This window comes from Vicugna pacos, chromosome 4, assembly GCF_048564905.1.
Source record: "Vicugna pacos chromosome 4, VicPac4, whole genome shotgun sequence".
Classification (NCBI taxonomy): Eukaryota; Metazoa; Chordata; class Mammalia; order Artiodactyla; family Camelidae; genus Vicugna; species Vicugna pacos.
Window position 1 is genome coordinate 48592333 of NC_132990.1, and position 18073 is coordinate 48610405.

General features: G+C 36.0%; 1 protein-coding gene across 2 annotated transcripts in view; it reads left to right on the forward strand.

The window, feature by feature from the left end:
* The window catches only part of MELK (maternal embryonic leucine zipper kinase), a 71554-nt gene extending 57212 nt beyond the window's left edge, over window positions 1-14342 (forward strand). Inside the window, exons 14-19 of one of the 2 annotated variants that reach the window (XM_072959741.1) lie at window positions 2253-2484; window positions 5125-5221; window positions 6236-6404; window positions 9657-9760; window positions 11922-12012; window positions 14292-14342. In XM_072959741.1, the coding sequence (XP_072815842.1) occupies window positions 2253-2484; window positions 5125-5221; window positions 6236-6404; window positions 9657-9760; window positions 11922-12012; window positions 14292-14330 (732 nt within the window). In that variant the 3' untranslated portion in view covers window positions 14331-14342. Of the gene's footprint in view, window positions 1-2252; window positions 2485-5124; window positions 5222-6235; window positions 6405-9656; window positions 9761-11921; window positions 12448-14291 lie in introns of those variants that run through there. The other variant, XM_006204099.3, reaches the window with a different exon arrangement.
* Window positions 14343-18073: the final 3731 nt, after the last annotated feature.

The window sequence follows — 18073 nt, forward strand, 5'->3', positions numbered from 1 at the left end:
ACTTATCCTTTTTATCTCTCAAACCTTCATTCAAAAATTATTTTTCTTCTTCCTGAAGTACATACTTTAAATATTCCTTTAGTGGAAGTAACAACTGATGGCAAACACTCTTTCTGTTGTCTAAAATTGTCTTTCAATATTTGGAATGTAGTTTCCTTGTGTATTGATTTCTAGTTTATCAGTTATTTTATGCTCTGTATTTTTTCTATATATATATTTTGTTTGTTTGTTTGTTTGTTTGTTTGTTTGGAGGAGTTGTTAGGTTTGTAATGTATATAGGTACCTGGGACCTTGTTCATGCTAAGCATGCGCTCTGTCACAGAGCTATACCTTCCCCTTGTTCTGTATTTTGAAGATACTATTCCACTCCTTTCTTGCTTTTGTTGTTACTGTTGAGAAATCAGTCAGTCAGATTTCTTTCTAGTTTGTCTTTTCTCTCTGGCTCTTTTTAGGATTTTCTCTTTGTTTTTGTTGTTCTGCATTCTTATCATTAGGACTACTGTCCATATGGGTAGTGTCACATGGAGTTGTACAACCTGGTAAATATAGATACAGATTTCTTATTATTTATCTTAATCGTGATTTTTTGTGTTTCCTATATTTGACGACTTATAATCAGTTTTGGAAAATTCCCTGAATAATTGCTGCTTTTTCATTGTTTCTGTTATCTATCTCTGGAACTTAGAATAGACATATGTTAGGCCATTGCACTTCATTTTTCATTTATTTTAAACTCTCTTTCGTATATCCTGTATCTTTTTCTCTCTGGACTGCATTCTGGATCATTTCTTCAGATTTATTTCTCATTCATGGATTTATTTTTTTCATTTCTATCTGATCAGCTATTTTACATGTCTACTGAATTTTTCATTTTTGTCACTATGTTTTTTATTTCTAGAGATTTTTATCCTTTTTCAAAACTGCTTTAACATTTTTGGTAGTCATCTTTTTCTCTTCTCATGTTTTCAGTTTCCTTTGTTATTTTAAACACATGAACATATTTATGTTCTGGACTTGTTAATTTTAATATCTGACATCTTTATGGGTTTGATTTTCTTGTTTATTGTTTTCTGCTGACTTTTTGCTCATGGTGTTTGTATTTTTTGGGATTCTTACAAAAACTTTAAAAAAATTTTTTGGGGGGAGGTTATTAGGTAGGTTTGTTTGTTTGTTTGTTTATTGGAAGTACTGGGGATTGAACCCAGGACCTCGTGCATGCTAAGCATGCACTCTGCCACTGAACCATGTCCTCCCCCTTCTTTGGGGATTTTTTTTATAGGCTCATTTTTCTTGCAACTCTCTAGGAATGCTTTGAGGCTTGGATTAAGAGTTGAGCGCTTGAGTTGTGTTGGATTGAAGCTTTTCTTTCAGATGGGAATTGTGTTTGCTTCTGTCACGTTCTTGGAACACAATCAATTTAGGACTACTTTAAATCAAATTCTAGGCCTGAGATTTCTGGGACCTTACAGGTAGTATGAATTTGGGCCCCAAACCTATGTAGCTACTTAAAAATTATTAAAAGAGACTCTTTTCTCCTCGAGAGCCATGGCCAGGGCAAATGGGTTTTCTTGCTGACTGCTTTGCAGGGCAGGTTTATATTTAATTCACCCTTTTATTTTAGTTATATGCCCTCTTGGGAGCTATGGCTCTAACATAGAACTTTGCATAGGTCTAGGGCTTCCATGATATCAAAATTTATGCTATAGATTATCTGAGAGAGTAGGTAGATGTCCTTAGGTCAATGGATAGTTTCAGCCTTGGTTACATCTCTGGATTCATGCTCTTGCTTTTAGTTTGGCCTCTGAGAATTTTCCTTTCTTTTTTGCAAGCTCAAACATAAATTTAAAAGGAGTATTTTAACATGGTTTTTCTACACTGGTTATTGACTAAACTTTTATTGCTTGGTACATATTAGAGACAAACCATCACAATCTAGGTATAGGAAGCAATTCTTAGGAATTTATTTGTGGCCATCCTCAATATTGCCTAGAATGTGGGTATGTTTGATTAAACACTTGCCTGAAAAATGTTGAAAATTACCTGTCAATAGAACAGACTAACGTGATCTACATGTACTAAAGAGAACTGAGTAGATATTTTCAAATTTTCTGGTATTACCAATAATATCCTTTTGATAGTGTTTCATTTTAATAAAAATGGTGCAAGGTAATTTGCAAATGATTAAGGCGTTTTGTAAAGAAGTTGACTTCTCTTCTTCCGTGTGCTTTATCCAGTAACTTTTTTTTTTCCAGTTTGCCAAGCATTGGACAGAATCAAATGGTCTGGAATCTAAATCATTAACTCCAGTATTATGCAGAGCATCTGCCAATAAATTAAAGAACAAAGAGAATGTATATACTCCTAAGTCTGCTGTAAAGAATGAACAGTGCTTTGTATTTCCTGAGCCAAAGACTCCAGTTAATAAGAACCAACATAAAAGAGAAATACTCACCACACCAAATCATTATGCTACACCCTTAAAAGGTATTTGCTGTGTGGATTAAACAGTGGTAAAACACCTTCAAGTTCCTCCTTACTATGCTAAGTAAACATATAGCAGGTCCGAAATGAGAAGCATTGCTCCCAGAAATTGCTAGGAGAAGCCAAGCTACTTTTTTAAGCATATATTATTTGTATTACTTGAAATGAAACCACATTAATCAACTTCTAATTTTTCTCAGATGATACTGAGTTTCTCTCTCTTCCACATTTATAGAGTTGAATCATAGCATCATAGAATAACAAAGCTGAAAGGCAAGTTAGAGCTGACTTAATACAGCTGTCCATTTCATAGCTGAGGAACTGAGACTCAGACGAATGTACTGATTTGCCCACAGTCATATATCCAGGTTTAGACTTTACTTGCCCCTCTGCCCCCACTTAGAATGACTGCACTGAAGTCGCTGATGAGCCCTTACTCAACTGGATCTCCAGTTCTGGTGTCTGATCCTGCTCTGCCTGTCATATTACTGCCCATACTCCAGCAGACAGGGTAAATCTGGGATGCTCTTCCAGATATCTGCAGCCCATGTCCATATTACAGCTTTCTCATTTCCCTTGATTTCCTCTTCAGCTTTATCATTTTCAGTTACTTAAGCTGTTCCCTTTGTGACACCTCAGCATTTTGGTTGCTGGCCTCATCTGGGCACATTCGGTTTTGTCACTCTATTTAAAACATAATACCTAGAATTGGACCCACTTTTCTAGTACCGGGTCTCACCAGGATGAGACAGTAAGTGTCATGGCAGTAGAGGCTGTGTCTGCCATGTTTACTGCAACATGGCATAGTACATTGTTGGGGCCCAACAAACAAATATTTGTGGACCTAGTAGGTGCCCAGTGCCTGGTATATAGTGGGGGCCATTCTGTTGAATGAAGGAATTTATTCAATTAGAGAGTCTGAAGGGATTTTATTTACCGTAATGTAGACTGTATCACTTTAAAAAAATGATGTGTTGACTTTATTAGTTTCCTTTCCAGCAGTTGTGACCTACTCTTATTATGTTAAGATCCTAATGAACCACACTGTGAAACATTGCCTTGTGAACTGCTGCTGACCCCCATCCTGCCATTGTGCTTCCAGTGTGCTAATGGGGCTGAAGGCTAGTCCTAGAGCCTACTTCTTGTACATAAAGATATTATGAAATACTTGGTCAGAATAGTTGCTGAGAAGTCCTATTGATGGCATTCTCCAGTCCATCAACTCAAACACTTTTCCTAAAATAATGAGGCCAATCTGGTGTGATGTGTGTTTGTGTGTGTAGCTACCTGTGGTTAATTATGAGTGTTCTGTGAGATAATATCTGCACATAGTAGGACCTCAGTAATTCCTGCTATTGCATCTTTTCCCGGCAAGGTAGAGGCGGGAATCTCTTTCTCTTAATATAGTGACAACGTCCTTTGTGAGTCATGGGGTTGGGTAGGGCCCTAAGACGGACCTTTAGCTCACCTTTACTCATTCAGGGCTTTTTTTTTTTTTTAAGACTTTGATACATATGGTCCTAATAATTAAATTTTTTACTTTTTATGTAATTCTGAAAGTTTTGAAATATAGATAGTTTGGAATTTATAATCTTAAAATATAATCAATTTGCATATCTTGTCTGTGTGAGAAAGATTACGTTAGTCAAAAGCTATTATTGGCCGTTTTACTTTAAACGTAAGTGAGCTGTCTCCAGGAGCAAGTGACTGAAGTCTGGATTGATAGCTTCCATTAGTGCTTTGCATTTCACTTTTGCTCTGAGTCATTTTTGACATGAGCATTAATTTTATTTTTCTGAATCCTGTACAATCCAGTCAGTGACAATTTGTCAAAGGGTAACTATGTGTGGTAGTAGATACTCTCAGTATACAAAGATGATACTGTTGATTGATCTTATTTTCTTGTTCTTAGGAAACGAGTAAGAGTAGTGCTGAATAACCATAAACAAAACAAAACCCCCGATCTCTTTTTAAAAGCTTGGTATCTTATATTTTTATAAAATGAATATTGTTATCTTTAAACGGTATACAACTTTTAGATTATGAACAAAAAGTTAACTAATCAGTAGTAACCATATTTATTAATGCCATTTTGTCCTAGGGATACAAATACCCTAGGAATAAATCACCAAATTCTGGAATGGGGAATATAAAAATAACCAAAGCTCACACCTCTTTAATAACTTTTGTCAGCTTTCACAGGATACTGTTCTCTTTGCCTAACAGGAGTTGAAAAGGGCTATGAATTGAATTAACACCTCTCAATAATATATCAATCAAAGACATGAATTGGGTTCTAGTATAAATACAGATTGACTTATTTATAGAAAGGAGAATCTGTAGTCATGAAATCTTATTTATATAATCTATTAGATTTACCAAATGATATTTATAATAAAATCATAAGCATGGCCTCAGTTTTGCAGTGAAGAAAAAGAGCCACACATGTAAAGCAAAATGATTTTGTTTTTATTATAAATCACGTAGAAACATTTACTTAAAGAATTAGAGCCTTAACATCACTGGCCAAGTGATTACAATATTTCTCAGTCAATGAATGAGGTGATGTATGCATACTGATAGAAAGTTTGAAACCATAGCGTATCAGCTACATATGGTTTGTGTTTGTTCTTTTTCTAATAGCTAGAAACCAGTGCCTGAAAGAAACCCCAATTAAAATGCCAGTAACTTCAGCAGAAACAGAGAAGTTAATAAAGGGTGTCATTAGCCCTGAGAGGCGGTAAGTGTTCAGTTTTTTAGACTCTTAGTATATGTAACCAAATTTCCTTTTTCACATATGATAAACTCAGTTAAGGTAAACTGTCACGTAGATTCTGTTGGAGTCGGTAGGAATGTCTGTATGAACATGGTCTCTGGCCATTACTGAGGCTGTTGCCACTGCCTTCCTCAGGGGTAGAATTGTGAAACTCATCAGTAGGACTGGCACCTTAGCTTAAAATACAGAGGGCTGGGAAGACAGTGGCCCTGACTCTAGCCACATAGTTCCCTCACTGAAGCCCATCCTTCCCTCCACTTCTGCCAGTAGAGTATGGGCATCCATTAACAGACAGCAGTCACTCAAATAGTAAAGATTCTAAAGGGTGTTTCAGAGAAAGCCGTATCTCTTGTACAAACAGTTCTGCAGCACAGGTGACCCTTCATTGTCTTTCATAGCTATTTTTTTAAGCAAGCTCCGTTCTGAGGACAATTGGGGCAATTCGAATGTGAACTAGATGATTCTATGGCATTATTCCTGATTTTCTTGATATCATAATGATATTGTGGTTATGTAGGAAAATGTCCTTATTCACTGGTGATGCATGCTGAAGTGTTTCAGAGTGAAGGGTCGTGATGCTATGAGACACATTTCTTTCAGATGGTTCAGTAACAGGTACATATTTTTAATGTATTTGTTATATATATATATGTAGAGAAAGCAAATGTGGCAAAATATTAACAACTGTTGACTCTAGAAAAATAGATGGGTAGTCATTATACTTTTCAACTTTTTCTGTATATTTGACATTTTAAAAAAAGTTTAGGGAAAAACAGTTTTGGCAGACAGCTGGGGGAAGGGTGATGGCTGCATTTCAGTGGATGACCGTTTTCATGCTCCCTGAGGAGGAGGAAGATGGCCTGGTCCTGGCATACCTGAATGAGGTGCACCTAACAGGACAAAAGCACACCTGTGAGGAACCCAGCAGGCAGGAAGCCCAGCTCTTACTCATGGGTTTTTGTTTTGTTTTTTTTAAAGATGTCGCTCAGTGGAACTCAATCTCAACCAAGCACATGTAGAGGATACTCCAAAAAGAAAAGGAACCAAAGTATTTGGGAGCCTTGAGAGAGGATTGGATAAGGTTATCACTGTGCTTACCAGGAGCAAAAGGAAAGGCTCTGCCAAAGATGGGCCAAGAAGACTAAAGGTAAGTGGACTGGAATTCTTTAATGTGGATTTTAGAAGCTGATAGCTAGCTGGATTACATTTTTTATTAGTACTTTTTATTTACTTATTCATTTATTTAGCTAACACATATATTTTGAGTGCCTTAAATATACACGTTATTGTGCAAGGGGCTTTGAGAATGCAGGGATAAATTAGGTACAGTTACTCCTTTGGAGGAGCAAATAACTAAAATTCAGATGTTTGAGTTCAGATAGGGGGATTAATCACAGAGGTAACATAGAGGTGGGGAAGCATGGAGCATATATGAGGAACTGCCTTAAGGATTCCTTAAGGATGGGGGCTTAAGCTCAGTTGTCCTATCTCTGGCACATAGAAGAGTTCCTGACACGTGGGTACCTTTGTAGGCACTCAGGAAATATTTCAATACATGGGAAGTTAATTTGAGTTTTGAGTGTGGTTTGTGTGAGGAAAATAGTGAGCAACAGGCTGGGAAGGTAGGCTGGCCAAGATGTTTGAACCTTACTTGATAGACTTATTATGCTTTCAAAGGTCTAATGTGTCAGTGGTGTGGACAGTATATTTGGTAGGTAAAGGAAAAGAAAAAAAAGTGACAAGCAGATATAAAGTATATTTTACTCTTTTGGATTCTCTTTGAGCATTCACTCAAACATTTAATGAATGACGTTTTTGTCTGGGGGAAGTAAGAGTTAAGGGATGCATAAGACACAGCCCATGTCTTTGAGGAACTCATCGAGTGGCAGTGAAAACAGGCAGGGCTGTTGCCCTGACCCACTGGGCTCAGTGTTGTAATGAAAACATGTTCCAGGAGATGTGGAGCTCAGAAAAGGGAAGAGAAGACAGTAGTGTTCCCCATGATTTGGGGACTGGGTCTGTGTTTAGTTTCTACACCAAGAGTCTCATTTTGAGCAAATCTGGGCAGATTTGGAGGAAGGAAATGCTGCGCTGCTGGGTGGAAGGGTGCTTTAGGGGAGAGTGTTCTGTGATCCCATTTATGTCCTGTCTCCGGGTGAAAGAAGGTAGGACTTCTCTGTGGGTGTTTGTTTCCTTGCTGAATTCACCTAGTGCACTGAGGAATTTTATGTTGCACATGGCTGTTTATTAGGCATATTTTCTCCTATTATTCTGAGATTTCTCTCTGGAGACAGGTGAGGTATTCCAAACCCTGACTTTGGGATTAAGAAAACCATAATGCCATTTCTCTGAAAAATATTAAAGAAAATTAAGGAAACTTGTCTAATTATATACATTGTTGAGAAGCTAAGTGGTTATCAAATACTAATGGATGATATTCTAAAAACATTCACCTATCTAAATTGTTTGGAACTTGAATGTATTTTCCAATAGGAACTGCTGTGATGTTAGTTGGCTTTCTAGATATTCCCCCAGTATTGCCAGGATGTAAGAGAAAAATCACAAGATTGGGAATGAGAAGCCTGGGTTCATACTGTGTAGCTTGGATAAGTCATTTTGTCTCTGACTTCCTCAATTTCTTTACTTGTAAAAACTGGAGATGATGTCTATTCTGGCAGCTGCACAGAGCTGGGATATATAAACAAGACTGCATGAGATGCTACATTGCATATAAAACACTTTACTAATATAAGGTGTTCCAATGTCAAGTATCATTATTACTATCAGCGTTGAGTAGCGGAACCACAGTCCTCATTAGCACACACCTAAGATCTGGAACTTTATTTCACTTTGGATCTTTAACCCTTTTTAATGCTTTACGTTTTTTTGCAGAACTGAAAGACTTTTTGCTTTAGGAGATAAGCCTTGTTTTTCCAACTAGTTTTTATATTAAAAAGTTGTAAACTTACAGAAAAGTTAAAAAAAATGATACAAAGAACACCTTAGTTTTTTAAGATAGCAAACCCTATGTAGTCAAGCACTCTTTTAGGAATCAATCTATAAAAATCTGAAGTTTATATAGATAAAGTGGGATTAATTCTTTATTTTACAAAAGGAATCACTTGAACTTGGTGAAAGAGTCCTGAATTGGGAGCCAAGAGCAGAGGGTCCTGTCATAGCTGTGCCACTTACTTCCTCCTTTCAAACTTTGAACTGCAGTCATTTGACAGTCACCTCCATGTCGGCATAGCACCATATCATCTGCACGCTTATTTTGTTTATATGACTCATTTGAAAGTAGATTTATAAAGGTTTAATTGACATATAATAATCTGCATATGTTAAAAATGTATAATTAATATACTTCGGCATTTATATATGTACCTGTGAAACCATCACCACAATCAAGATGACTAACTTTTTAAAAACTTGCATTTATTTAAAGAAAGCTATAAATCATTAGTTTTTGCTATATTTTTCTAAATCAGATTGGAACAAATACATAAATATTAAAATAAAAATATTTATCCATGAGCACCCAGATTTACCTTGTATAACTTCAGTTATAATTTATATCACATTTTGGGAAACCTCGTCTTAAGAAACATATCTCTTCTTTGGGTAGTAGGGTCTTAATCTGAAAAGTAAGGTGGTTGGGTCTTTTCCAACCTCAGCATTTTGTTATTTATAAAAAGAACTGAAATCTGAAAGTCATGGAAAATATAATTTTGTTTGACAGTGAAGGAACTACTAGAAAGGTAGGGATTTTTCTTTGTCTCCAGGCCCTGTTAAAACAGTGCTTGGCAGCTAGTAAGCCCTCAAAAAATAATTGTTGAATGAATGGATGGGTGGATACCAATTAGAAATTACATTGTTTCTGAGAATTATACTGTTAGTGAATGAGAAAAAAATAATATTACTTTCTTAAAGGAGCACTTGTTACATTCATTCCTTCATAGAATTGTCATAGAGTCAGATTCTGGGATCTGATAATCAAGAGAGAATTAAAGGAAATGTATCCAACTATATACAAGTGAAATTTTCTAGGGCATTTGTTTCATCTTCTCACAGTTTACATTTCAAGAGTCTTTATGTAGAGAGGGAGAAATAAATAGAGCTCAAACAGACATTATTTAACATTTATTTACTCATTTAAAAAATTGGTAGAAGGGGAAGACACAAATATGAAAAGGATAATATAGATGTAGTTACTAATCAACATGATTTCTCCAGGCTTTCCCAGTGCTGTCTTAATCCAACTTACCAAGAGTTGGTTATAAATTCTTACAGTGTTTTTCTTGAAATATTTCCATTTGAAATGGTACTATGTTGAAGAGTTTGGATAGGGTGGCCTTTGTGCTGATGTAAGGATTTACTTCTCATCCTTTTTCTCTTTTAGCCTCACTATAATGTGACTACAACCAGATTAGTGAATCCAGATCAGCTCTTGAATGAAATAATGTTTATTCTTCCAAAGAAGCATGTTGACTTTGTACAAAAGGGGTAAGAAGCACACTTACAGGCTGTTGCATTTATTACTTGAACTTTGAGAAAACGTGGGTTGATTCTCCCTCTCCCCTTATTTAAAAATATATTTCTCCCACTTCATTTTCCAAAAAGCTTTTATGCTAGTATCTGTTCATAATTTATTCTTTTGTTTTATATGAGCTACAGAAATTTTTTAAGTGCCCACATTGTCACCACTTTCAAAGTTAGACTTTTCAAAGGAGGAAAGTCTGGCCTTCTTCCTTTTTGTTTTGCATCTTTTCCTTCAATATTCTGCTTTACAATAATATTTCTAAATTGTAATCTAAATTTATGAGACACCTCAAACAAATCAAGAATGTATATATGTATGTAGACTCTTTCTCTTTATGATGTGCTTTGGGACAAGGGTGGGTTTTCAGTACTTTAGAAGTTATTTCACCTTAGCTCTTTCCCACTGTTGAGTGAACTGCCATCAAGCCTCCCTGGTTACGAGCTCGTGGTCTGAGCAGCCAGACCTCTCTTGGTTGTCCAAGATGTCTGTATTTCTAGGCATTTCCACTTAGTTATGTTTCTTTAAAGTTTCATCATTAAAGCACTAATAAGAAGAGCCATTAATAGATTAACAAGAACATTTAAGTAGAACAGTCAGTGTAGAGTAAGATTTTTAGGACAATCTTTTGCACAAGTAATTTCCCTTCTTACTCTGTGAATATTAGCAACCACTCAGTACATAAACCTTGGCTTTCTTCTTTAGGCATCATTAGAACACGTCTAACTCTGACTTGTTCTTTATGCTTGGTGTTTTTCCACAGTTTCCGAACCTCTAGTTAAATCTATAATGGAACACTTTTGATTATTTTTCCTTTAACATATGATCTGTCAGGTCACTAACTGACTGTTCAACTGATAATTTGTTCCTCAAACTTCCTGATCAACTGGAAGGTCTGCCTTGATCCTCTTTTTTTTCTTTTTGCTATCTCTGTTTTTCTTTCTTTGTGACAAACCAGAATAACAAAAACCAAGTTTCAGTGGTGTGGTGTCACTAATCTCAGTTATATTCCATTAGCATCTTTCTCCAGTGAGGAAGAATCACTTTTTGTCTTTGCTGTCACTCAGTTGCTCTATGCTTCATCTTCCCATCAGGAACCTTAGCTGCAGGGTATATACCTTGTAGCATTTCTGATATTGACTGCTTATTTTTAATAGATCAAGCCCCAAAGGACATAACTAAGTAAGAAAAAGAATGATATTTTATGAAACCTCATAATGTATAACAAATACAAATAACTTCTCCACATTTCTGTGAAACAGTGCCCCTAAATATTTAGGGAACTGAAATTTAGAATCAATCCTATTGTTTATTGTTTGTGTCTATCGTCTACTGAAGATCAGTAAGACAAATAAAACTAAAATATAACGTAAACAAGTTAACCGTTGATTTAAATGAATTTAATTTATGCAACTTTGCAGGAACATACCTATTTCTTAAGATGTGTTTAAGGCTTCGTTTAGACTGGGCCTTTCTATCATCAGAGTAGTTAACATGGCAGCTCTAATTATATGTGCCATACATTTCAACCTTGGGAATGTACCATATCGTTGGGCTGTCTTTTATAGCTCTGCCCTCAAGTGTTGTAACCATCATAACCTCTTATTACTATTAGAAAAACTTCAAAAACCCTTGTCCTTCTGACAGGTTGGTGGCTTCAGCTTTATTTATTATGAAAGACAGAAGTTTCTGATGAAGTGCACACAATAAAATATTCTTACCTTCCCTGTGCTTTCCTTTGTTGTGAACATTGTGGAAATGACCTAATGTTCACAGATTACACTGTTGAAAGACTTGCATAAAGGATGCCAGAAGATTTCTTGAGCATGAATGGCATGTATAGCTATGAAAGAAGGGCTTTCCTTTGGAGCAAGGGAGAATTCTGGTAAAGCCTTTTCATCTTTATTCTTTTTTAAGATCCTGGTTCAGCTTATGGGAAAACACCAGTCATACTCTATCACTAAAGCATAGCTAGGTCATTTGGAAACTGTAAGCAGTACGGTATTGCTTAATATGAAATAATGGTTCATTTTCCCCACCAGCCTCCTAGAGGCTTAGAAATCTCTCATATTATGCAGAAAATTCATGGTTCTTCTACTAACCGGCTTCTTATCTTGTTTTTCACAGCTATACACTGAAGTGTCAAACACAGTCAGATTTTGGCAAAGTGACAATGCAGTTTGAACTAGAAGTGTGCCAGCTTCAAAAACCCGATGTGGTGGGTATCAGGAGGCAGCGGCTTAAGGGTGATGCCTGGGTTTACAAGAGATTAGTGGAAGACATCCTATCTAGCTGCAAGGTTTAATTGATGGGTGGTTTCCATCCTGCTGGATGAGTATGGTGTGATACAGCCTACATGGAGCCTGGTGTGATTGGTTTGATTTTTAAAGTCCACTGGAACTATCAGCTCGTTTCCAAAGAGCTATCTTAAAGACCAATGTCTTTTTGTTTTTAAACAAAAGATATTATTTTGTGGATGAATCTAAGGCAAGCCCATCTGTCATTATCTTTTACTGTCTTTTTTAATCATGTGCTTTGTATATTAATAACTGTTGACTTTCTTAGATTCACTTCCATACATGAATGTAAGTTCTTAACTATGTCTCCTTTTAATGTGTAATTTCTTTCTGAAATAAAACCATTTGTGAATATAGCAGGCTTTTCCTCTTCTTTGTAATTGATTTTGATCCAAATAAAACCTCAAATGGCTTCTTGACTATTAAGTAGAGACTATTTAGAGTATGTTTTATCTGTTATCAAATATGCCTTGGGCAGAAAAACAGATAAGGATTCATTTGCATAATTTTTTCCTGTCTCTGATTTAAGTAGGATTTATTGAGATCGTTAACTAAGTCACAGCTGTGGTTACCAGAGTTAAACAACACATTTAATATGTTGAATACAAGAGTATTGACTTCAGTAAGTGTGTTCGGTCAACAATGATAAGTATCTGAACTATGAACCCCCATGAAATGTTACTTTATGGTAATTTTCCTTAAGTCTCAATTTTGGCCCCAAATTTGTATTTTTATTTCATTTTATTGGTCTCTAAAGGCAAGCACTCAAGTTATATTTGTATGGATTTTACCAATTAAACTAGTTGGAGAAAAAATAACACTATTTCTAGTCAATAGTAAGGGAATGTTTTGTCATTCATTTATTCAGTAAACACTTAGTAAGCGTTAGGTCCTAGGGCTGAAGATGATATTGTATAGTAAACTCAAGGAGTTCAGAGTCTATTAGAAGGGCAGATACGTCAACCAATATTTATAGCGGAGAGGGCATCATAACTTTGTCTGGAGGAGTAAGGGATAATTTCTTGAAAGAAACATTATTTGGCCTTGAAGGATATATAGGAGTTCAATAGAGAGAGAAGACAGTATGACATTCTTGGCAGCAAGAATAATATGTGCAAAGGCATGGAATTATAAAGTGGCATTGTGTCTTTAGGGTGGAGGCAGAAAGTGGTGAAGGGGAAAATAGCAGGAGATGAGGGTTGAAAGTTTGACTGGAAATATGTGATGAAAGCGCTTGAAGGAAACTGAATGCTCCACAAAACTGTATTGGTAAAGGAGAGCTGTCAAGGGATTTGAAGTGTTTTATAACAGCTTTACTGAAATATAATTCACATACTATAAAATTATCCTCTTTAAAGTGTACAATTCAGTGGTTTTAAGTATATTCACATTTGTGCAACCATCACCACAATCTAATTTTAGAACATTTTCATGACCTGAAAGAGACGCCCTGTACCCATTCCACACCCTAACCCTCGCCTCCCTGGCAATCAGCGTATTTCAGTACTTCATTCTATTTTGCATCTGAAGAATATTTCATTGTATGGATATATCATTTTATTTATCCATTTATCAGTTGATGGGTATTTGGGTTGTTCCCACTTCTTGGCTATTATGCTGTTATGAATATTTGTGTGCAAATTTTTGTGTGGACACTGGCATTCAGTTCTCTTGGGTATATGTCGAGGAATGGAATTGCTGAGTCATCTAACATTTTGAGAAACTGACAAACTGCTCACCATTTTATGATCCTACTAGCAATGTGTGAGGATTCTACTTTTCCCACTTTCTAACATTTGATATTGTCTGTCTCTTATTTTAGCCCTGTGAAATTGTGTAAAGTGGTATCTCATTGTGGTTTTGGTTTACTTTTCCCTAACGACTGAGGATGTTGAGCATCTTTTCATGTGCTTATTGGCCTTTTGCACATCTTTTTTTGAGAAATATCTATTTAGGTCCTTTGCCCCTTTTTAATTGGGTTGTTTGTCTTTTTATTGTTGAGTTGTAAGAATTCTGTAGTTCTAGCTATAAGTCCCTTATCAAATACATGATTTGCTCTTTTTTTCCCTCATTCTGTCTGTTGTCTTTTTCACTTTCTTGATGGTGTCTTTTGAAGAACAAAAATTTTAAATTTTCTAAAGTCCATTTGATCTATTTTTATAAAACATAAGAGAAGATTACTCTTCTATTCCTGTGGCAGATGACATGGCCTGGAGCAGTGATTCTCAAACACTTTTGACCATGAACCATAGTAAGAAGCATATTTTACTTTGGGCTCCAACGCATCAACGTATTTATGAAATAACTACTTAACCTTACTGTAAGTGATACTATTTTCTATTCTGTTTTCTTTTCTAAACATCTGGTCTGACAACTGCAATTCTTCAATTGAAGTTTTTAGTATATTTACTTTAAAATTTTAAAAATTTAAAAAATCTTTTTTGGGGATCAATTCAGTCTAGAAATGGTGTTATTAATTCTACTGCCCATCAGGCTAGATCAAGTAAAAATAGGTACCCTGACTGCTATTTAGGCTGAATCTTGCTTTACTTTAAGGAAAATAAAATGTTAATGGTTGCCATGTCTTCCAAAACCTACCACTTACCTCTAATTCTATAGAACCATTTGGAAAATTAAGAGAGGTAGAGGTGTGAGTTAAGTAAATGAGATTGGATTAGTTCCCCAGAGGCAAATATAGCTTGGGTTGTTGACACCAAACTAAATCTGCATTGTGGTATATGGGCTGCATTCTCCACTGTCCAGCCATACCTGGGGTTCTTTGTAGGGCATGTGTGAATTTTATGTGCAGAGGAAGGCAGTATGAAGGAATGATGAAGGAATCTGTGAGGAATTGTTGAATTGGGAGTTTGGAACCTGGAGAACACTTAGGGCATTTTCCTCAAATACTTGAAGGTCTGTCATAAAGTCTTTCTCCTTCTTCTCTGTGTCCCCTGTGTGTAGTAGTGTCTGGAATATAGTAGGGACTCAGTATATACTTAGAAAGTTGAGCCATAATTGAACTTCAGCTCACAATGAAGAGCTTTCAGAAAAACTTCAAGCTACCCGACAAGAGAAAGGACACTTAGAAATACAGTGGTTTTCTGACATTGGAGGTGTTCAGACCTGTTTGACAACCATTTGTGATCAAAGAAGGGATTTAAGTACTGAACCGAACCAATAGCCCTGAAGCTCCTGTCTACCTTAGCATCTGAGGTCCAGTCACACTGTGGAAGATAATCAGTTGTTTGAATGTTGGGAGTAGAATGACTGCAGAAACTTTTACAGCAGCATTTTAGGTAGTGTTGAATATTTTGGAAATTGGGAATGATAGGATGGTGAAAGTCACAGGAGCAATAGAAGATTGTGTTTGTTGGCTGTAATAGGGAGAAATAAAGCAATGGTCTTAGTAGCCATCAGGTTTTGAGCACCTACTGCATGCCAGATGCTACACTGGATGATTTGTATCGAAAGTCAGCAAACTATGGGTTGTGGGCTACCCTGTAGCCTTTTTGGATAAAGTTTTATTGGAGCACAGCCAATATAGAATAGCTCATATTGTCTATTTTTATGCTGCGGTGGTAGTGTTGAGTAGTTTTGACAACGTATGACCTGCAAAACAGTACTTACAGAAAAAGTTTGCTGACCTCTGATTTAGATAAATGTTTTGAAATCAACACAGTATGTATTATACACATTAACTCATTTAGTTTTAAATCTGCAAGTGAGGTGGTATCCTGTTTTACAGAGAAGAAGGCTAAGGCTCAGAAAGGCAAACTAATAACTCTCTAGGTCATAAAACTTATAAGTACATTGGATTTGAACCAGGCATGACAGGCTCCAAAGTCCATATTCTTTCCTGCACTAGAAATAGAGGTAATACCTCTCTCCTGAAATTGTACCATATAGGGAAGCATGATTATATATGATACTATTAAAAAATTGCTTTTTTATAGCAGCAGTCTTATACAAACTTGTTAAGATATGGGAAAACTTCACTAATTCAGGTCTTATTACATTGTAATTGACTACAATAGAGTATGTTATGTGATTCGTTTTAGCAAAAGTAACAAGTTCAAAGTGTCTTCATCTGAGTAAGGAAAATACAGTCTTCTAAGGGAATAAGAATTGAATGACTTTCAGCTTCTGGGTTCCACAGTGATTCCATGCATTGTAAAGAGCTTTATTTCTATGACTGTGATTATTAGGTAATAACAGGCCTACAGAATTATATATTTACAAGCCTTTCTTGAGGGTAGGAGCCACTTCCTTGCTTTTTCCAATTTCTAGAGGCTGCCTGCATTTCTCAGCTCATGGCCCTCTTCCTCCAGCTTCAAACAAAGATGGTTACATTGGACCCATCCAGATAATGCAGGATTATTTCCCTGTTTTAGGGCAGCTATTTGGCAACTTTAATTTCATCTGCAAGCTTAATTCTCCTTTGACATGTTATATGTCATATTCATATACCCTAGGAACTAGGTTGCAATGTCTTTGGGAGGCATTCTTCTGCCTATTACAATGATCAACTGATTTTTGGCAAAGATGCCAGGACAATTTGTTGGGGAAGAACAGCATTTTCAACAAATGGTGCTTAGATAACTGGATATCCACATGCAAAAATGAAGTTGCACTCCTACTTTACACCATATTAAAAAAAAATAACTTAAAATGAGGCAGAGACCCAAATGTAAAAGCTAAAATGATAAAAATTCTTAGAAAAAAATCTGGGATTATATGTGACCGGGGATTAGACGATGGTTGCTTAGATATGATATGAAAATCACAATCAACAAGAGGAAAAATAGATACTTTGGACTTCACCAAAATTAAAAACTTGTGCTTCAAAGGACACCATCAAAAAAGTGAAATCACAACCCACAGAAAATATTTGCTAAACACCTACCTGATAAATGAGTTGTATTCAAAATATAAAAAAATTCTTAAAAGTCAACCATAGGAAAACAAGACAATTTGAAAAATGAATAAAAAATCTGAATAGATGCTTCATCAAAGAAGATATACAGATGGCGAACAAGTGTATGACAAGGTGCTCAACATCATTTATCACTGGAGAATTTCAAGTTAAAACAAGATACTACTGTATATTGGAATGACTAAAATCCAAGAAACTGACAATATCAAATACTAACAAGGATGTGGAGCAACAGGAACTCTTATTCACTGCTGGTAGAAATGTAAAATGGCACATCCATTTTGGAAATGACAGTTTCTAGCAAAGCTAAATATAATCTCACTATATAATCCAGTAATTGTGCTCCCTAGTCTTTACCCAATTGATCTGAAAATTTAAGTCCACACAAAAACCTGCATGTGGATGTTTGTAACAGCTTTATTCATAATTGCCAGAAATTGGAAGCCACAGAATTGTCCTTCAGTATGTGACTGGATAAACAAAACTGTGGTACATCCATACAATGGAAGATTATTCATCAGAAAGAAGAACTGAGCAATCAAGCTGTGAGAAGACATGGAGAAACATTAAATGCATATTGCCAAGTGAAAGAAATCAGTCTGAGGAGACCATCTACGTATGATTACAGTAATCATTACATTAACTCTTCTGTGTGATACCATACAGGGGGTATACATAATATGCATTTGTCAAAATCTACAGAACTTTACCACATAGGAAGTAAATATTAGTTGTCTTAATCTGTTCAGGCTGCTATAGCAATGTACCATAGACTAAGTGGCTTAAACAGCATTTATTTCTCACAGCTCTGGAGGCTGGCAAGTCCAGGATCAAGACACTGGCAGATGCTTGCTTCCTGGTTCGGAGACGCTTGTCTTCTCGTTGTGACCTCACATGATGCAAAGAGTAAGTGAGTTCTCTGGGGTCTCTTTTATAAAGGCACTCATCCTTGTCATGAGGGCTCCATAGTCATGACATAATCACCTTCCAAACGCCCATCTCCAAATACCAATACACTGGGCATTGGGTTTCAACATATGAATTGGGGA